General features: G+C 37.5%; 1 protein-coding gene across 1 annotated transcript in view; it reads right to left on the bottom strand.

Annotated features, from left to right (window-relative positions):
- The window catches only part of GALNTL6 (polypeptide N-acetylgalactosaminyltransferase like 6), a 1,175,458-nt gene that overhangs the window by 104,047 nt on the left and 1,055,655 nt on the right, over positions 1–15,756 (bottom strand). The window contains exon 7 of the mRNA XM_007192672.2: positions 3,173–3,290. Coding sequence (XP_007192734.1) covers positions 3,173–3,290 — 118 coding nt within the window. The remainder of the gene's footprint in view (positions 1–3,172; positions 3,291–15,756) is intronic.

Raw genomic sequence — 15,756 nt, 5'->3', positions numbered from 1 at the left:
GTGTCTGAAATGGGACCCTGTAAGATATAGCTGTTGCCAAAGGATCTGTCATTTCAATCAAACAACCTGGGGCAATTTAGTCCTGAACCTCTAGCTCTGTTGCCATGGTTTCTAGACAAAGACGACAGGGCTGCATTCCAATTATATCCTTCAGAATGACAGATAACTGAGAAAGAGAAAGTGGGGTAATAAAATCTCAGGTCACCCCGAAGAGAAGCGATAGATACAAGCGACAGAGAAATGAGAGGTTCAAGTTTATATTTGTCTTAAAAAATACCTTCGTGATTTAGAATGCAAATGTCCATTCTGCAAACGCTCCAGACTTCCCACAGTACTTTTATCCACACCCAGTTTATTATTCTAAACCAGGTATCTCCTGCTTACTACAGATTATCTTTTTCTGTTTTTTCTTATTAAACAATTTTTAAGAAAAATTGAAGTATAGTTGATTTACAGTGTTTTAGGTGATTCAGTTATATATATATATATATTTTTCAGATTCTTTTCTAATATAGGTTATTACAAGAAGTTGAAAATAGTTCCCTGTGCTATACAGTAGGTCCTTGTTGTTTATCTATTTTATATATAGTAGTATGTGTATGTTAATCCTAAGCTCTGAATTTATCCCCCCCCCCCTTACCTGTTTGGTAGTTTGTTTTCTATGTCTGTGAGTCTATTTCTGTTTCATAAATAAGTTCATTTGTGTCATATTTTAGATTCCACATATAAGTGATATCCAATGATATTTGCCTTTCTCTTTCTGACTGACTTCACTTAGTATGATGATCTATACGTCCATCCATGTTGCTGCAAATAGCATCATTTCATTTTTTTATGGCTGAGTAGTATTCCATTGTATATATGTACCACATCTTCTTTATCCATTCATCTACTGATGGACATTTAGGTTATCTGCATGTCTTGGCTATTGTAAATAGTGCTGCTATGAATATAGGTGTGCATGTATCTTTTCAAATTATAGTTTTGTCCAGATATATGCCCAGGAGGGGGATTGCTGGATCATATGGAAACTCTATTTTTAGTTTTTTAAGGAAACTCCATACTGTTTTCCATAGTGGCTGCATCAATTTACATTCCCACCAACAGTGTAAGAGGGTTCCCTTTTCTCCACACCCTCTCCAGCATTTATTATTTGTAGAATGCAGATTTTCTTAATAGCATTTTAAAGTTAAAGAATTCATGAATTAAGAGAATCTAACAAAAAAAATCTTGAACCATGAGAAGTAAAAGGCATTCTTTAACTTCTGATGATATTGCAAATAGAGCAATGCCTATTTTCCTTTATTACTGGAGTCAAATGCAATATCCTGTTTTTCCAGTGGAAGGTATTACTGTAAACTTGCACCCAACTTTGGGCCATATCTGATAGTCAGTAGTATTTTGCCAGGGTCAGTACAAAGTTTGCTGCTATGCTCTTAGGGTATAATGAAGATACTCACCTCTGTTCAGTGAGAGGAACCATTAGGTAGAGATCAAAAGGTTAACCATGAACTCTGGAATGGTGTTGGTAGGTATGCCTTGAGTGAACAGACAATTTTAAATTTCTGTATTCTCTGCAATTAGGTAGAAGTGGAGCATTTTAATCCCTAAGTGACACTGGGTAGTTTATTTAATCTTTAAAACTTAAAAAATTTAATCTAACATTTTTAAAACTTTAAGTCTCAGTTTCTTCATCTATAAAATAGAATAATATCCACTTCTCTGAGTTGTGATTTTAAATTATATAAAGCATATAAAGCACTTGGCCTAGCATCTGTACATCACATACCATTAAATAAATGGAGTAAATGTATGTATACAAAGTTTAAGAAAAAAGTAACTTAGATGTGAAATTAGGTGTGTTTCAGTGATGGTAAAAAAAAAAAGCACTAATTTAATAAATAGTATTTCAAGGCTTATTGCCAGCAGTGAGATGGAAAATTCTAGATGTCCTGAAGCCTGCAATCGTGTCTCCTGAGTTTCTCTTCGGAATATTTATTTTATGACACTTTGGGGACAACATACTGTTTCTGATAACACATAGAATATAGTTGTAACAGTTAAATAAAAACCAGTTTTGTCAATTTCTTTTATGCATAAATTTAAAAAGTTTAGCTGGATTATTAAGTTTGAATTTTACTATATTCAAGATACACTTTATTTTCTTACCAAGAATTGGTTTGATTTTATAATAGAGGTGATTAGGAAAGCTGATTTATTTAGTGAGATTTCTGTATGATAAATCTTGCAAGAATCACTATATCTTCGATATGAATAATGATAGTGATAAAGGAAAAAAATTCCTTTTGCACAGTTTATTTTGCTTTGGTTATCTGGTCTTCACATGCTGTGGTAAATTTTTTTCACTTACAAACCTTGAAATTTGATATTCTATCATATACTTGCGTATATCCTATATGTATATATGTAATATATGAATGTATATATATGTAATAAAGTATAATTTTTGCGAGTACTTATGGTCAAAGCAAGTGGAAACCTGGGCAATTTCAGATAAAAATAAACAAAAAACTCACTTGTTTTGGAATTATATAAAGAATAGCTTTAATTTGTCATTCATATTGCATTTATTTAATTTTTGTTTTATACTGGAGCATAGTTGATTAACAATGTTGTGTTAGTTTCAGGTGTACAGTAAAGTGATCCAGTTATACATATACATGTATCTATTCTTTTTCAAATTCTTTTCCCATTTAGATTATTACAGAATTTAAAATTACTCTTCTGTTATTGAAATTGTGGAATAGTGGTTACGAGCAAAAGGTGGAGTATCATTTCGAGAACAAACACAACGGGCAAAAGCTCCAGTAATGCCATTTCTTTCACCTTCATGCCTCTGTCTCTCCGTTCTAGGTGCCTGAGAAGGAAGGCGGTACCAGCGGGGCAGCGGAAGTGCTGGCACACCACGGTTCCCCCCTGCAAGTGGGATTTTGAATTCTTTCTCGTCTGTGTTTCTTTTATGGCATGACTACGTCTCACGGAAACATCAGAAGGAAGTAGCTTCTCTCATCCAAAAGCTGAGGTGGGAAAATGACATGTCTATTTTGGTTGTTAATTTGCAACATAGGAGGTCACAAAACGAAATGATGCCATTCTATTAGAATGGTCAAAATGATGCCAACCGAGTGTGAGAAGGGTGCTGACGGCTTACCTTGAAAGAGATTTCGTATTGCTCTCCTCCCCAGATTTCCAAACCTGGGTCATAGCCCCCCAACTCCCAAAACCATTTGCGATCCACAGCAAAGAGACCTCCAGCCATAACGGGAGACCTGTGAAAGGAATAAAATAATCTTTAAAGGGCTATGAACATCAGGGACCATGGCATTTTGCTTGGGGGGAAAAAAAAAAGCAAACTTTAAGTCTCAGTGTTCACCGCAGGGAGCTTTTCAGTTCGGGTTTTCTGTGAGTGGACGTGAGTTCACACTAGGTCTCTGATCGCTCCTGGAACCCCCTTGAGCTTTGAACTTCACAGTTCAGACCCTAAAACCATGCAATGGCTCTATTTGTTTGTCAGCAGAGAGAAGTACATGACGACTAGTGTCTGATATGTTGGGAAAATCCATCAGTTCTATGGCTTTTCCTCAAAGAGATCTTATACTATCAGACAGATGAAAGTATAGAAAACACGGTTGTAGACCATATCTTTGATTTAATCTCTCAGTATGTATTCAGCAAGCACCTACTATTTCCAGGTCATGTCCATATTACAGACTACAAGATGGTCAGTTAGAATAAAATAACCAACCAGCTATTAACGTGCCAAAGTTGGAATTTAAACTAGGTCTTTTTGCTTTAATTATGTACTTTTTAAAGTCTACCTTCTAGGAAATATTCTTTTTGATCAAATACTAATTTTTAGGCTTTCCGCTGTTGCTAGGATATATTGCAGTCATGTTGCTATGTAATGAGATAATTTATAATCATTGGACCCTGCCTTAAAATTTTTTTGCAGTTCAAAGGCAGCTTTTGTGTTTTTTTAATTATTATTATTACTTTGGCTGCACGGCATGCAGGGATCTTACTTCTCCGAACCTGCGCCCCCTGCAGTGGAAGGGCAGAGTCTTAACCATTGGACCACCAGGGACGTCCACTCTTATGATTTTGAATGTTCACTATGTGTTGGGCTCTCGGCTGACAGCCTTGTCCAGTTGCCTTGATTAATCCTTACAGCAGCCCTGGGTATACCCTCCCTGTGTGCTACTGGGAGAAACAGGCAGAAAAAGGTAGGGCCCAGCGCCCAAGGGTGGCAGCAGGGTGCGGTGGTGCTGCAGCTGGACCAGGTCCCCTGATTTCAAAGCCTTTGAATTCTTTACTGCAACACCGTTTTCTGTTTCAATGCTTAGGAGTTGAAGAGAGACAACTACAGAAATATGGACCTAAAACAATTAGAGAACACCTGATGCAGACCAAGCAAATCTATAAAAACACACTCGGTCAATATAGTTTTTGTGACAGTTTTGAAGATTTTGAAACAAAGGATATTTATACATAAGAGTACAAGGCACTAAATGTTGAAGACACACATTTAAAAATATGTCTAAATATATAAGACACACCAATTTACAGACCAACTGAAGTTGTACTCTTGGTAACATTTTACGAGGCGCTTGAGGGACATAAACATGAATTTATTGTATTTCAGTGTGCTATATATTTCAAAGATTTTGCATGTTAAGATGGTACTTGGCCTTATCACTGCAGTTTTAGATTTTTTAAAAAAATGTGTATACGCTATGTAGATGGAAAGATTACAAGGCAGGAAGAGGGATTTATTTTTCCTTCTAGGAAAGTGAGCAGGATTTGAAAAATAACAAAGAATCTCACGCGATTTTAAAATTTTGTTTGAAATAAAAGTCTTAGAACCAGATGTACCGTACTTTAGCCCTCTCTCCAGCAGCATAATCTTTTTCCATTTTCCACGCACTGAATTTTAGAGGGTAATTACAGTTGTAGCCGGGACAGATTAAGACGGTACCATGCGGTGGGTGCAGTTCCCCAATGAGCACATTACCTCTGTGTCATCTTTGATTCCACAGGGCTTGGGCGTAAGCAATCAGAAATAGTCAATCCTATTCGATCTGAACCACAAATATAAAGATCTTAAGTCCTACCAGTATATTCTCATTTGATTGTGTAAAGCACGAGACCAGAGTGCAACCGAATTTACACTGTGCAGAATGAATCTCCCAACTAGAATTATCGTAGATATATAACTAGTATAAATATCAGGCAAGAGAAAGTCCTAGATTGATTTTTTTTAATTGTAAATAATTTGTTGGAAACACAATATCTTGTTTTCTTAATGAGTTTATAAAAAACTAACCATGGGGTATATTTTTAGTTAATTTGAGGCATAATGAAACAAATTCAAACAGACCTCTTTACCTTCATTGATGTTTTTGCCAAGCTCCAGATAAATTAGTGCTTCGTATTTTGACTAGTGTGAATGGCTGGTAAGAAACAAACCTTTTATTTGTTCATGTATTTACTTATATTTGTCCATTAATCTTTTGAACACCGTAATTGAGGTATAGTTGACATACAATGAATTGCAAATAGTTTAAGTGGACAATCTGATAGATTTTCATTTATGAATATCCCTGTGCAGCCATCACCACATTCAAGAAAAAGGAACATATCTATCACCCCCACGAAGTTTCTTCATTGTAATCTCTCCCTCCTGACCCTCTCCTCATTCCCTTCCGCTTGGACATCACTGATCTCTGTCACTACAGGTTAGTTTGCACTGTCTAGAATTTTCTATAAATGGAATCATACAGTATGTGCTCTACCTTGGGAGGGTCTGGCTTCTTTCATTCAGCACCATTATTCCAAGACTCACCCTTGTTGCAGCATGTGTTAACAGTTTCTTCCTTTTTCATTGCTGAGTAGTATTCCATTTGCATGACTGTACAACAGTTTGATTATCCATTCACCCACTGTTGAACATTTGGGTTGTTTCCAATTTGGGGTTATTACAAATAAAGCTGCTATGAGTTTTGTATACTAATCTCTGTGGGGACATATGCTTTCATTTCTCTTGAGGAAATGCCTAGGAGTGGAATGACTAAATCATATGGTAGGTGTGGGCTTAAACTTTTAAGAAACTGCAAAACTCTTTGCCAGGAAGGTTGTAACTTTATATTCCCGCCAGCAGTGTTTGAATTTCAACAACTACCCATCCTCAAATACTCGATATGGGCAGTCTTTTGAAGTTTAGTTACTATAACAGGGGCATAGTGGTATTTATTGTGGTTTTATTTTGCATTTCCATAACAATTAATGATGTTGAGCATATTTATGTTATTTCTCTCTTTTTTCCTAGTCAGTCTGGCTAGAGGTTTATCAATCTTATTGATCTGCTTAAGGAATTAGCTTTTGGTTTCATTGATTTTCTCTATTGCTTTTCAGTTTTATATTTCACTGATTTCTCCTTGGTCTTTATTAGTTTAATTATTCTACTTACTTTGTGTTTCATTTTCTCTTCTTTTTCTGGTTACTTAGGGTGGAAGCTGATATTACTGATTTGAGACTTTTCTGTTTTTTTCTAATATAGCTATTTAGTACTATAAATCTCCCTTAAGTACTGCTTTAGCAGAATCCTGTGAAAAATATGTGGTGTTCTCATCTTCATTATGTTCAAAATACTCCCAATCTTCCCTTTTGTTTTCTTTTTGTGACCTATGGGTTATATAAAAATGTGTAATTTAATTTCCAACTATTTGGGATTTTTTGGAGATCTTTCTGTTATCGATTTTCATGTAATTCCATTGTGGTCAGAGAATACACTTTGTATGACTTGAATTCTTTTAAATTTATTGGGATTTTTTAATGGCTCAGAATGTGGTCTATCAGAATGTATTGTGTTGCCATTGAGTAGAGTGGTCCATATATTTATTAGGTCAAGTTGGTTGATAGTGTTGTTCAAGTCTTCTATATTCTTATTGATTTTCTGTCTCCTCGTTGTATCAATTACTGAGAGGGATATTGAAATCTATGACTATAATTCTGGATTTGTTTATTTCTTTTTGCTGTTCTATCAGTTTTTTGCTTCATGCATTTTGTAGCTCTGTTAATAAATGCATAAATGTTTACGAATTTTATGTGCTCTTGATGAGTTGACCTCATTCTCATTACAAAATGACTTTTATCATCTCTGGTAATAGTCTTTGCTCAGACATTGATTTTGCTTGGATATTAATATAGCCGTTTCAGCTTTCTTTAGATTTGTACTATCTAAACACTACTATTTATACCTTTTATATCTTTTTACTTTACTTTTTAAACTATTTGTGTCTATATATAAAGTGGTTTTCTTGTGGGCTGCTTATAGTTGCATCTTGCTGTTAAAAATCTCTGCCTTTTCATTGTGTTGTTGAGATCACTGTTATTTTTTTTTTAATGGATCTATTGGAGTATAATTGCTTCACAATACTGTGTTAGTTTCTGTTGCACAACAACAGTGAATCAGCCATATGCATACATATGTCCCCATATCCCCTCCCTCTTGAGCCTCCCTCCCACCCTCCCTATCCCACCCCTCTAGGTGGTCACAAAGCACCAAGCTGATCTCCCTGTGCTATGCGGCTGCTTCCCACTAGCCATCCATTTTACATTTGGTAGTGTATATATGTCGATGCTACTCTCACTTCACCCCAGCTTCCCCCTCCCACCCTGTGTTGTTGAGATCACTTCATTTTAATACTATTATTCATGTAATTAGGTTCAAATCTATAATCTGCTTTCTATTTGTCCCATCTATTGTTTCCTTTTCCTATCTTTTTGATTAATCGAATATTTTTCATGATTTCATTTAGTATCTTTTTTGACTTAATGAAATCTCCTTGTTTTCCCTTTTTAGTGGTTGCTGTAGTGGTTTCTATCATACATTTTTATTTTTTATCAGTTTACCTTCCAGTGATATTTTATAAGAACCTTTTGATAAAATCCTTTTGTTTCTATTTCCCCTATGTTTGTACCTTGTGGGCCATACATTTTACTTTTACAAATGTTATGAATCTCAGATCATATTATAATTATTTTTGTTTAAGCACTCAATTATCTATTTAAAAGATTTAAATAAGAAAATTATATATATATGAAATTATATTATTATGAACACCACTTCTGTTTTCTTCATTCTTTTGTGTAGATTCAAATTTCTGTCCTTCTGCCTAAAGTCCTTTCTTCAACATTTCTTGTAGTGGGAGTGAGTTGGTGATGAAGTCTTTCATTCTTTGCATGTCTACATTTTAAGAAAGATACTCTTGTTGGCTATAGAATACCAAGTAAACAGCTTTTTTCTTTTAATCCTCTAAATATATTACTCACTGTCTTCTCACTGGTATTGTTTCTCATGAGAAATGTGTTATCTTTATCTCTGTTTTTCTGTATACAATGAGTCTTTTTTCCCTCTGGCTGCTTTTAAGATCTCTGTGTCATTGAATTTGAGCTATTTTATTATGATGTGACACATGATGTATAGTTTTCTTGGCACAGTTTCTTGTGCTTAATAATACTTGAGTTTCTTGGATTTGTAGGCATAGTTTTCATGAAATTTGGACAATTTTGGACCATTATTTCTTCCAGTATTCTTTCTGTTCTTACCTTTCTTTTATATCCTCCACAGTGTCCATTTATACACTTTCTTCATTTTTAAAAATTCTCTTTTTTGTTTCATTTTGGATAGTTTCTGTTGTTATATCTTAAAGTTCACTAATCTTTTTTTTTTTTATTTTGTAAAGTCTGGTCTGTTGATAATCCCATCAACATCAAAGCATTTTTAATCTCACACATTTTTTCCCCACCTTTAGGATTTTAATTTTGGTCTTTTTATATCTCACATGTCTCTACTTAACTTTTTGAATTTATAGAATACTGTTATAATTACCATCTAATTGTCCTTGTCTGTTAATTCTTAGTTCACAACTTCAATTCATTGAATTACCCATTCATTATGGGCCATGTATTGGTGCTTCTTTGCCTGCCTAATATATTTTTCATTGAGATATAGAACTTTTGGGGAGCTGGATATTCTGAACATTTTTGAGCTTTGTTCTAGGATGCAATTACATTACTTGGAGGTAGTTTGACCCTTTTGGATTTTTTTTTTTTTTTTTTTTCAAACATCTTTATTGAAGTATAATTGCCTTACAATAGTGTGTTAGCATCTGCTTTATAACAAAGTGAATCTGTTATACATATACAATATGTTCCCATTTCTCTTCCCTCTTGCATCTCCCTCCCTCCCACCCTCCCCATCCCACCCCTCTAGGTGGTCACAAAGCACCGAGCTGATCTCCCTGTGCTATGCGGCTGCTTCCCACTAGCTATCTATTTTACATTTGGTAGTGTATATATGTCCATGACACTCTCTTACCCTGTCACATCTCACCCCACCCCCTCCCCATATCCTCAAGTCCATTCTCTAGTAGGTCTGTGTCTTTATTCCCGTCTTGCCACTAGGTTCTTCATGGCCTTTTTTTTTTTTTTTTTTCCCTTAGATTCCATATATATGTGTTAGCATACTGTATTTGTTTTTCTCTTTCTGACTTACTTCACTCTGTATGACAGACTCTAACTCCATCCACCTCATTACAAATACCTCCATTTCATTTCTTTTTATGGCTGAGTAATATTCCATTGTATATATGTGCCACATCTTCTTTATCCATTCATCTGTCGATGGACATTTAGGTTGCTTCCATGTCCTGGCTATTGTAAATAGAGCTGCAATGAACATTTTGGTACATGACTCTTTTTGACCTATGGTTTTCTCAGGGTATATGCCCAGTAGTGGGATTGCTGGGTCGTATGGTAGTTCTATTTGTAGTTTTTTAAGGAACCTCCATACTGTTCTCCATAGTGGCTGTATCAATTTACATTCCCACCAACAGTGCAAGAGTGTTCCCTTTCCTCCACACCCTCTCCAGCATTTATTGTTTCTAGATTTTTTGATGATGGCCATTCTGACCGGTGTGAGATGATATCTCATTGTAGTTTTGATTTGCATTTCTCTAATGATTAATGATGTTGAGCATTCTTTCATGTGTCTGTAGGCCATCTGTATATCTTCTTTGGAGAAATGTCTATTTAGATCTTCTGCCCATTTTTGGATTGGGTTGCTTGTTTTTTTGTTATTGAGCTGCATGAGCTGCTTGTAAATCTTGGAGATTAATCCTTTGTCAGTTGCTTCATTTGCAAATATTTTCTCCCATTCTGAGGGTTGTCTTTTGGTCTTGTTTATGGTTTCCTTTGCTGTGCAAAAGCTTTTCAGTTTCATTAGGTCCCATTTGTTTATTTGTGTTCTTATTTCCATTTCTCTGGGAGCTGGGTCAGAAAGAATCTTGCTGTGATGTATGTCATAGAGTGTTCTGCCTATGTTTTCCTCTAAGAGTTTGATAGTGTCTGCCCTTACACTTAGGTCTTTAATCCATTTTGAGTTTATTTTTGTGCATGGTGTCAGGGAGTGTTCTAATTTCATACTTTTACATGTTCCTGTCCAATTTTCCCAGCACCACTTATTGAAGAGGCTGTCTTTTCTCCACTGTATATGCTTGCCTCCTTTATCAAAGATAAGTTGACCATATGTGTGTGGGTTTATCTCTGGGCTTTCTATCCTGTTCCATTGATCTATATTTCTGTTTTTGTGCCAATACCAAACTGTCTTGATTACTGAAGCTTTGTAATATAGTCTGAAGTCAGGGAGCCTGATTCCCCCAGCTCCATTTTTCGTTCTCAAGATTGCTTTGGCTATTCGGGGTCTTTTGTGTTTCCATACAAATTGTGAAATTTTTTGTTCTAGTTCTGTGAAAAATGCCAGTGGTAGTTTGATAGGGATTGCATTGAATCTGTAGATTGCTTTGGGTAGTAGAGACATTTTCACAATGTTGATTCTTCCAATCCAGGAACATGGTATATCTCTCCATCTATTTGTATCATCTTTAATTTCTTTCATCAGTGTCTTATAATTTTCTGCATACAGGTCTTTTGTCTCCTTAGGTAGGTTTATTCCTAGATATTTTATTCTTTTTGTTGCAATGGTAAATGGGAGTGTTTTCTTAATTTCACTTTCAGATTTTTCGTCATTAGTGTATAGAAATGCAAGAGATTTCTGTGCATTAATTTTGTATCCTGCTACTTTACCAAATTCATTGATTAGCTCTAGGAGTTTTCTGGTAGCATCTTTAGGATTCTCTATGTATAGTATCATGTCATCTGCAAATAGTGACAGCTTTACTTCTTCTTTTCTGATTTGGATTCCTTTTATTTCTTTGTCTTCTCTGATTGCTGTGGCTAGGACTTCCAGAACTATGTTGAATAATAGTGGTGAGAGTGGGCAACCTTGTCTTGTTCCTGATCTTAGTGGAAATGGTTTCAGTTTTTCACCATTGAGGACAATGTTGGCTGTGGGTTTGTCATATATGGCCTTTATTATGTTGAGGAAAGTTCCCTCTATGCCTACTTTCTGCAGGGCTTTTATCATAAATGGGTGTTGAATTTTGTCAAAAGCTTTCTCTGCATCTATTGAGATGATCATATGGTTTTTCTCCTTCAATTTGTTAATATGGTGTATCACATTGATTGATTTGCGTATATTGAAGAATCCTTGCATTCCTGGGATAAACCCCACTTGATCATGGTGTATGATCCTTTTAATGTGCTGTTGGATTCTGTTTGCTAGTATTTTGTTGAGGATTTTTGCATCTATGTTCATCAGTGATATTGGCCTGTAGTTTTCTTTCTTTGTGACATCTTTGTCTGGTTTTGGTATCAGGGTGATGGTGGCCTCGTAGAATGAGTTTGGGAGTGTTCCTCCCTCTGCAATATTTTGGAAGAGTTTGAGAAGGATAGGTGTTAGCTCTTCTCTAAATGTTTGATAGAATTCGCCTGTGAAGCCATCTGGTCCTGGGCTTTTGTTTGTTGGAAGGTTTTTAATCACAGTTTCAATTTCAGTGCTTGTGATTGGTCTGTTCATATTTTCTATTTCTTCCTGGTTCAGTCTCGGCAGTTTGTGCATTTCTAAGAATCTGTCCATTTCTTCCAGGTTGTCCATTTTATTGGCATACAGTTGCTTGTAGTAATCTCTCATGATCTTTTGTATTTCTGCAGTGTCAGTGGTTACTTCTCCTTTTTCATTTCTAATTCTATTGATCTGAGTCTTCTCCCTTTTTCTCTTGATGAGTCTGGCTAATGGTTTATCAATTTTGTTTATCTTCTCAAAGAACCAGCTTTTAGTTTCATTGATTTTTGCTATTGTTTCCTTCATTTCTTTTTCATTTATTTCTGACCTGATCTTTATAATTTCTTTCCTTCTGCTGGCTTTGGGGTTTTTTTGTTCTTCTTTCTCTAATTGCTTTAGGTGCAAGGTTAGGTTGTTTATTCGAGATGTTTCCTGTTTCTTGAGGTAGGCTTGTATTGCTATAAACTTCCCTCTTAGCACTGCTTTTGCTGTGTCCCATAGGTTTTGGGTCGTCGTGTCTCCATTGTCATTTGTTTCTAGGTATTTTTTGATTTCCCCTTTGATTTCTTCAGTAATCACTTCGTTATTAAGTAATGTATTGTGTAGCCTCCATGTGTTTGTATTTTTTACAGATCTTTTCCTGTAATTGATATCTAGTCTCATAGCATTGTGGTCGGAAAAGATACTTGATACGATTTCAATTTTCTTAAATTTACCAAGGCTTGATTTGTGACCCAAGATATGATCTATCCTGGAGAATGTTCCATGAGCACTTGAGAAAAATGTGTATTCTGTTGTTTTTGGGTGGAATGTCCTATAAATATCAATTAAGTCCATATTGTTTAATGTATCATTTAAAGCTTGTGTTTCCTTATTTATTTTCATTTTGGATGATCTGTCCATTGGTGAAAGTGGGGTGTTAAAGTCCCCTACTATGATTGTGTTGCTGTCAATTTCCCCTTTCATGGCTGTTAGTATTTGCCTTATGTATTGAGGTGCTCCTATGTTGGGTGCATAAATATTTACAATTGTTATACCTTCCTCTTGGATCGATCCCTTGATCATTATATAGTGTCCTTCTTTGTCTCTTGTAATAGTCTTTATTTTAAAGTCTATTTTGTCTGATATGAGAATTGCTACTCCAGCTTTCTTTTGATTTCCATTTGCATGGAATATCTTTTTCCATCCCCTCACTTTCAGTCTGTATGTGTCCCTAGGTCTGAAGTGGGTCTCTTGTAGACAGCATATGTATGGGTCTTGTTTTTGTATCCATTCAGCCAGCCTGTGTCTTTTGGTGGGAGCATTTAATCCATTTACATTCAAGGTAATTATCGATATGTATGTTCCTATTCCCATTTTCTTAAATGTATTGGGTTTGTTATTGTAGGTGTTTTCCTTCTCTTGTGTTTCTTGCCTAGAGAATTTCCTTTAGCATTTGTTGTAAAGCTGGTTTGGTGGTGCTGAACTCTCTCAGCTTTTGCTTGTCTGTAAAGGTTTTAATTTCTCCATCGAATCTGAATGAGATCCTTGCTGGGTAGAGTAATCTTGGTTGTAGGTTTTTCTCCTTCATCACTTTAAGTATATCCTGCCACTCCCTTCTGGCTTGCAGAGTTTCTGCTGAGAGATCAGATGTTAACCTTATGGGGATTCCCTTGTGTGTTATTTGTTTTTTTTCCCTTGCTGCCTTTAATATGTTTTCCTTATATTTAATTTTTGACAGTTTGATTAATATGTGTCTTGGCGTGTTCCTCCTTGGGTTTATCCTGTATGGGACTCTCTGTGCTTCCAGGACTTGATTAACTATTTCCTTTCCCATATTAGGGAAGTTTTCAACTATAATCTCTTCAAAAATTTTCTCAGTCCCTTTCTTTTTCTCTTCTTCTTCTGGTACCCCTATAATTCGAATGTTGGCGCGTTTAATGTTGTCCCAGAGGTCCCTGAGACTGTCCTCAGTTCTTTTCATTCTTTTTTCTTTATCCTGCTCTGTAGTAGTTATTTCCACCATTTTATCTTCCAGGTCACTTATCCTTTCTTCTGCCTCAGTTATTCTACTATTGATCCCATCTAGAGTATTTTTAATTTCATTTATTGTGTTTTTCATCATTGCTTGGTTCCTCTTTAGTTCTTCTACATCCTTGTTAAATGTTTCTTGCATTTTGTCTATTCTATTTCCAAGATTTTGGATCATCCTTACTATCATTATTCTGAATTCTTTTCCAGGTAGACTACCTATTTCCTCTTCATTTGTTAAGTCCAGTGTGTTTTGAGCCTGCTCCTTCATCTGCTGTGTGTTTTTCTGTCGTCTCATTTTGCCTATCTTACTGTGTTTGGGGTCTCCTTTTCACAGGCTGCAGGTTCGTAGTTCCCGTTGTTTTTGGTATCTGTCCCCAGCGGCTAAGGTTGGTTCAGTGGGTTGTGTAGGCTTCCTGGTGGAGGGAACTAGTGCCTGAGTTCTGGTGGATGAGGCTAGATCTTGTCTTTCTGGTGGGCACGTCCACGTCTGGTGGTGTATTTTGTGGTGTCTGTGGCCTTATTATGATTTTAGGCAGCCTCTCTGCCAATGGATGGGGTTGTGTTCCTGTCTAGCTAGTTGTTTGGCATAGGATGTCCAGCACTGTAGCTTGCTGGTCGTTGAGTGAAGCTGGGTCTTGATGTTGAGATGGAGATCTCTGGGAGATTTTTGCCGTTTGGTATTACGTGGAGCTGGGAGGTCTCTTGTGGACCAGTGTTCTGAAGTTGGCTCTCCCACCTCAGAGGCACGGCCCTGATGCCTGGCTGGAGCACCAAGAGCCTTTCGTCCACACGGCTCAGAGTAAAAGGGAGAAAAAATAGAAAGAAAGAAAGAAAGAGGCTATAATATAGTGAAGTAAAATAAAGCTATTGTAAAGCAAAGCTATACAGACAAAATCTCACCCAGAAGCATATACATATACACTCACTAAAAAAAGGAAAAGGGGAAAAATTAATATCTCCTGCTCCCAGAGTCCACCTCCTGAATTTGGGATGATTCGTTGTCTATTCAGGTATTCCACAGATGCAGGCCCATCAAGTTGTTTGTGGAGCTTTAATCCGCTGCTTCTGAGGCTGCTGGGAGAGATTTCCCCTTCTCTTCCCTGTTCGCACAGCTCCTGGGGTTCAGCTTTGGATTTGGACCCGCCTCTGCGTGTAGGTCGCCTGAGGGCGTCTGTTCCCCGCCCAGACAGGACGGGGTTAAAGGAGCAGCTGCTTCGGGGGCTCTGGCTCACCCAGGCCGCGGGGAGGGAGCGGTACGGAGGAGGCGGGGCGAGCCTGCGGCGGCCGAGGCCGGCGTGACGTTGCACCAGCCTGAGGCGCGCAGTGCGTTCTCCCGGGGATGTTGTCCCCGGATCCCGGGACCCTGGCAGTGGCGGGCTGCACAGGCTCCCGGGAGGGTTGGTGTGGAGAGTGACCTGTGCTCGCACACAGGCTTTTTGGAGGCGGCAGCAGCAGCCCCAGCGTCTCACGCCCGTCTCTGGGGTCCGCGCTGATCGCCGTGGCTCGCGCCCTTCTCTGGAGCTCGTTTAGGCGGCGCTCTGAATCCCCTCTCCTTGCGCGCAGCGAAACAAAGAGGCAAGAAAAAGTCTCTTGCCTCTTCGGCAGCTGCAGACCTTTTCCAGGTCTCCCTCCCGGCTAGCTGTGGTGCGCCAACCCCTTCAGGCTGTGTTCACGCCGCCAGCCCCAGTCCTCTCCCTGCGATCCGACCGCAGCCCGAGCCTCAGCTCCCAGCCCCGCCCGCCCCGGCGGGGGAGCAGACA

Source organism: Balaenoptera acutorostrata, chromosome 6 (genome assembly GCF_949987535.1).
Source record: "Balaenoptera acutorostrata chromosome 6, mBalAcu1.1, whole genome shotgun sequence".
In the NCBI taxonomy this organism is placed as follows: domain Eukaryota; kingdom Metazoa; phylum Chordata; class Mammalia; order Artiodactyla; family Balaenopteridae; genus Balaenoptera; species Balaenoptera acutorostrata.
The sequence above is the reverse complement of the archived record's forward strand: the minus strand, read 5'-3'. Positions and strand labels throughout refer to the sequence as shown.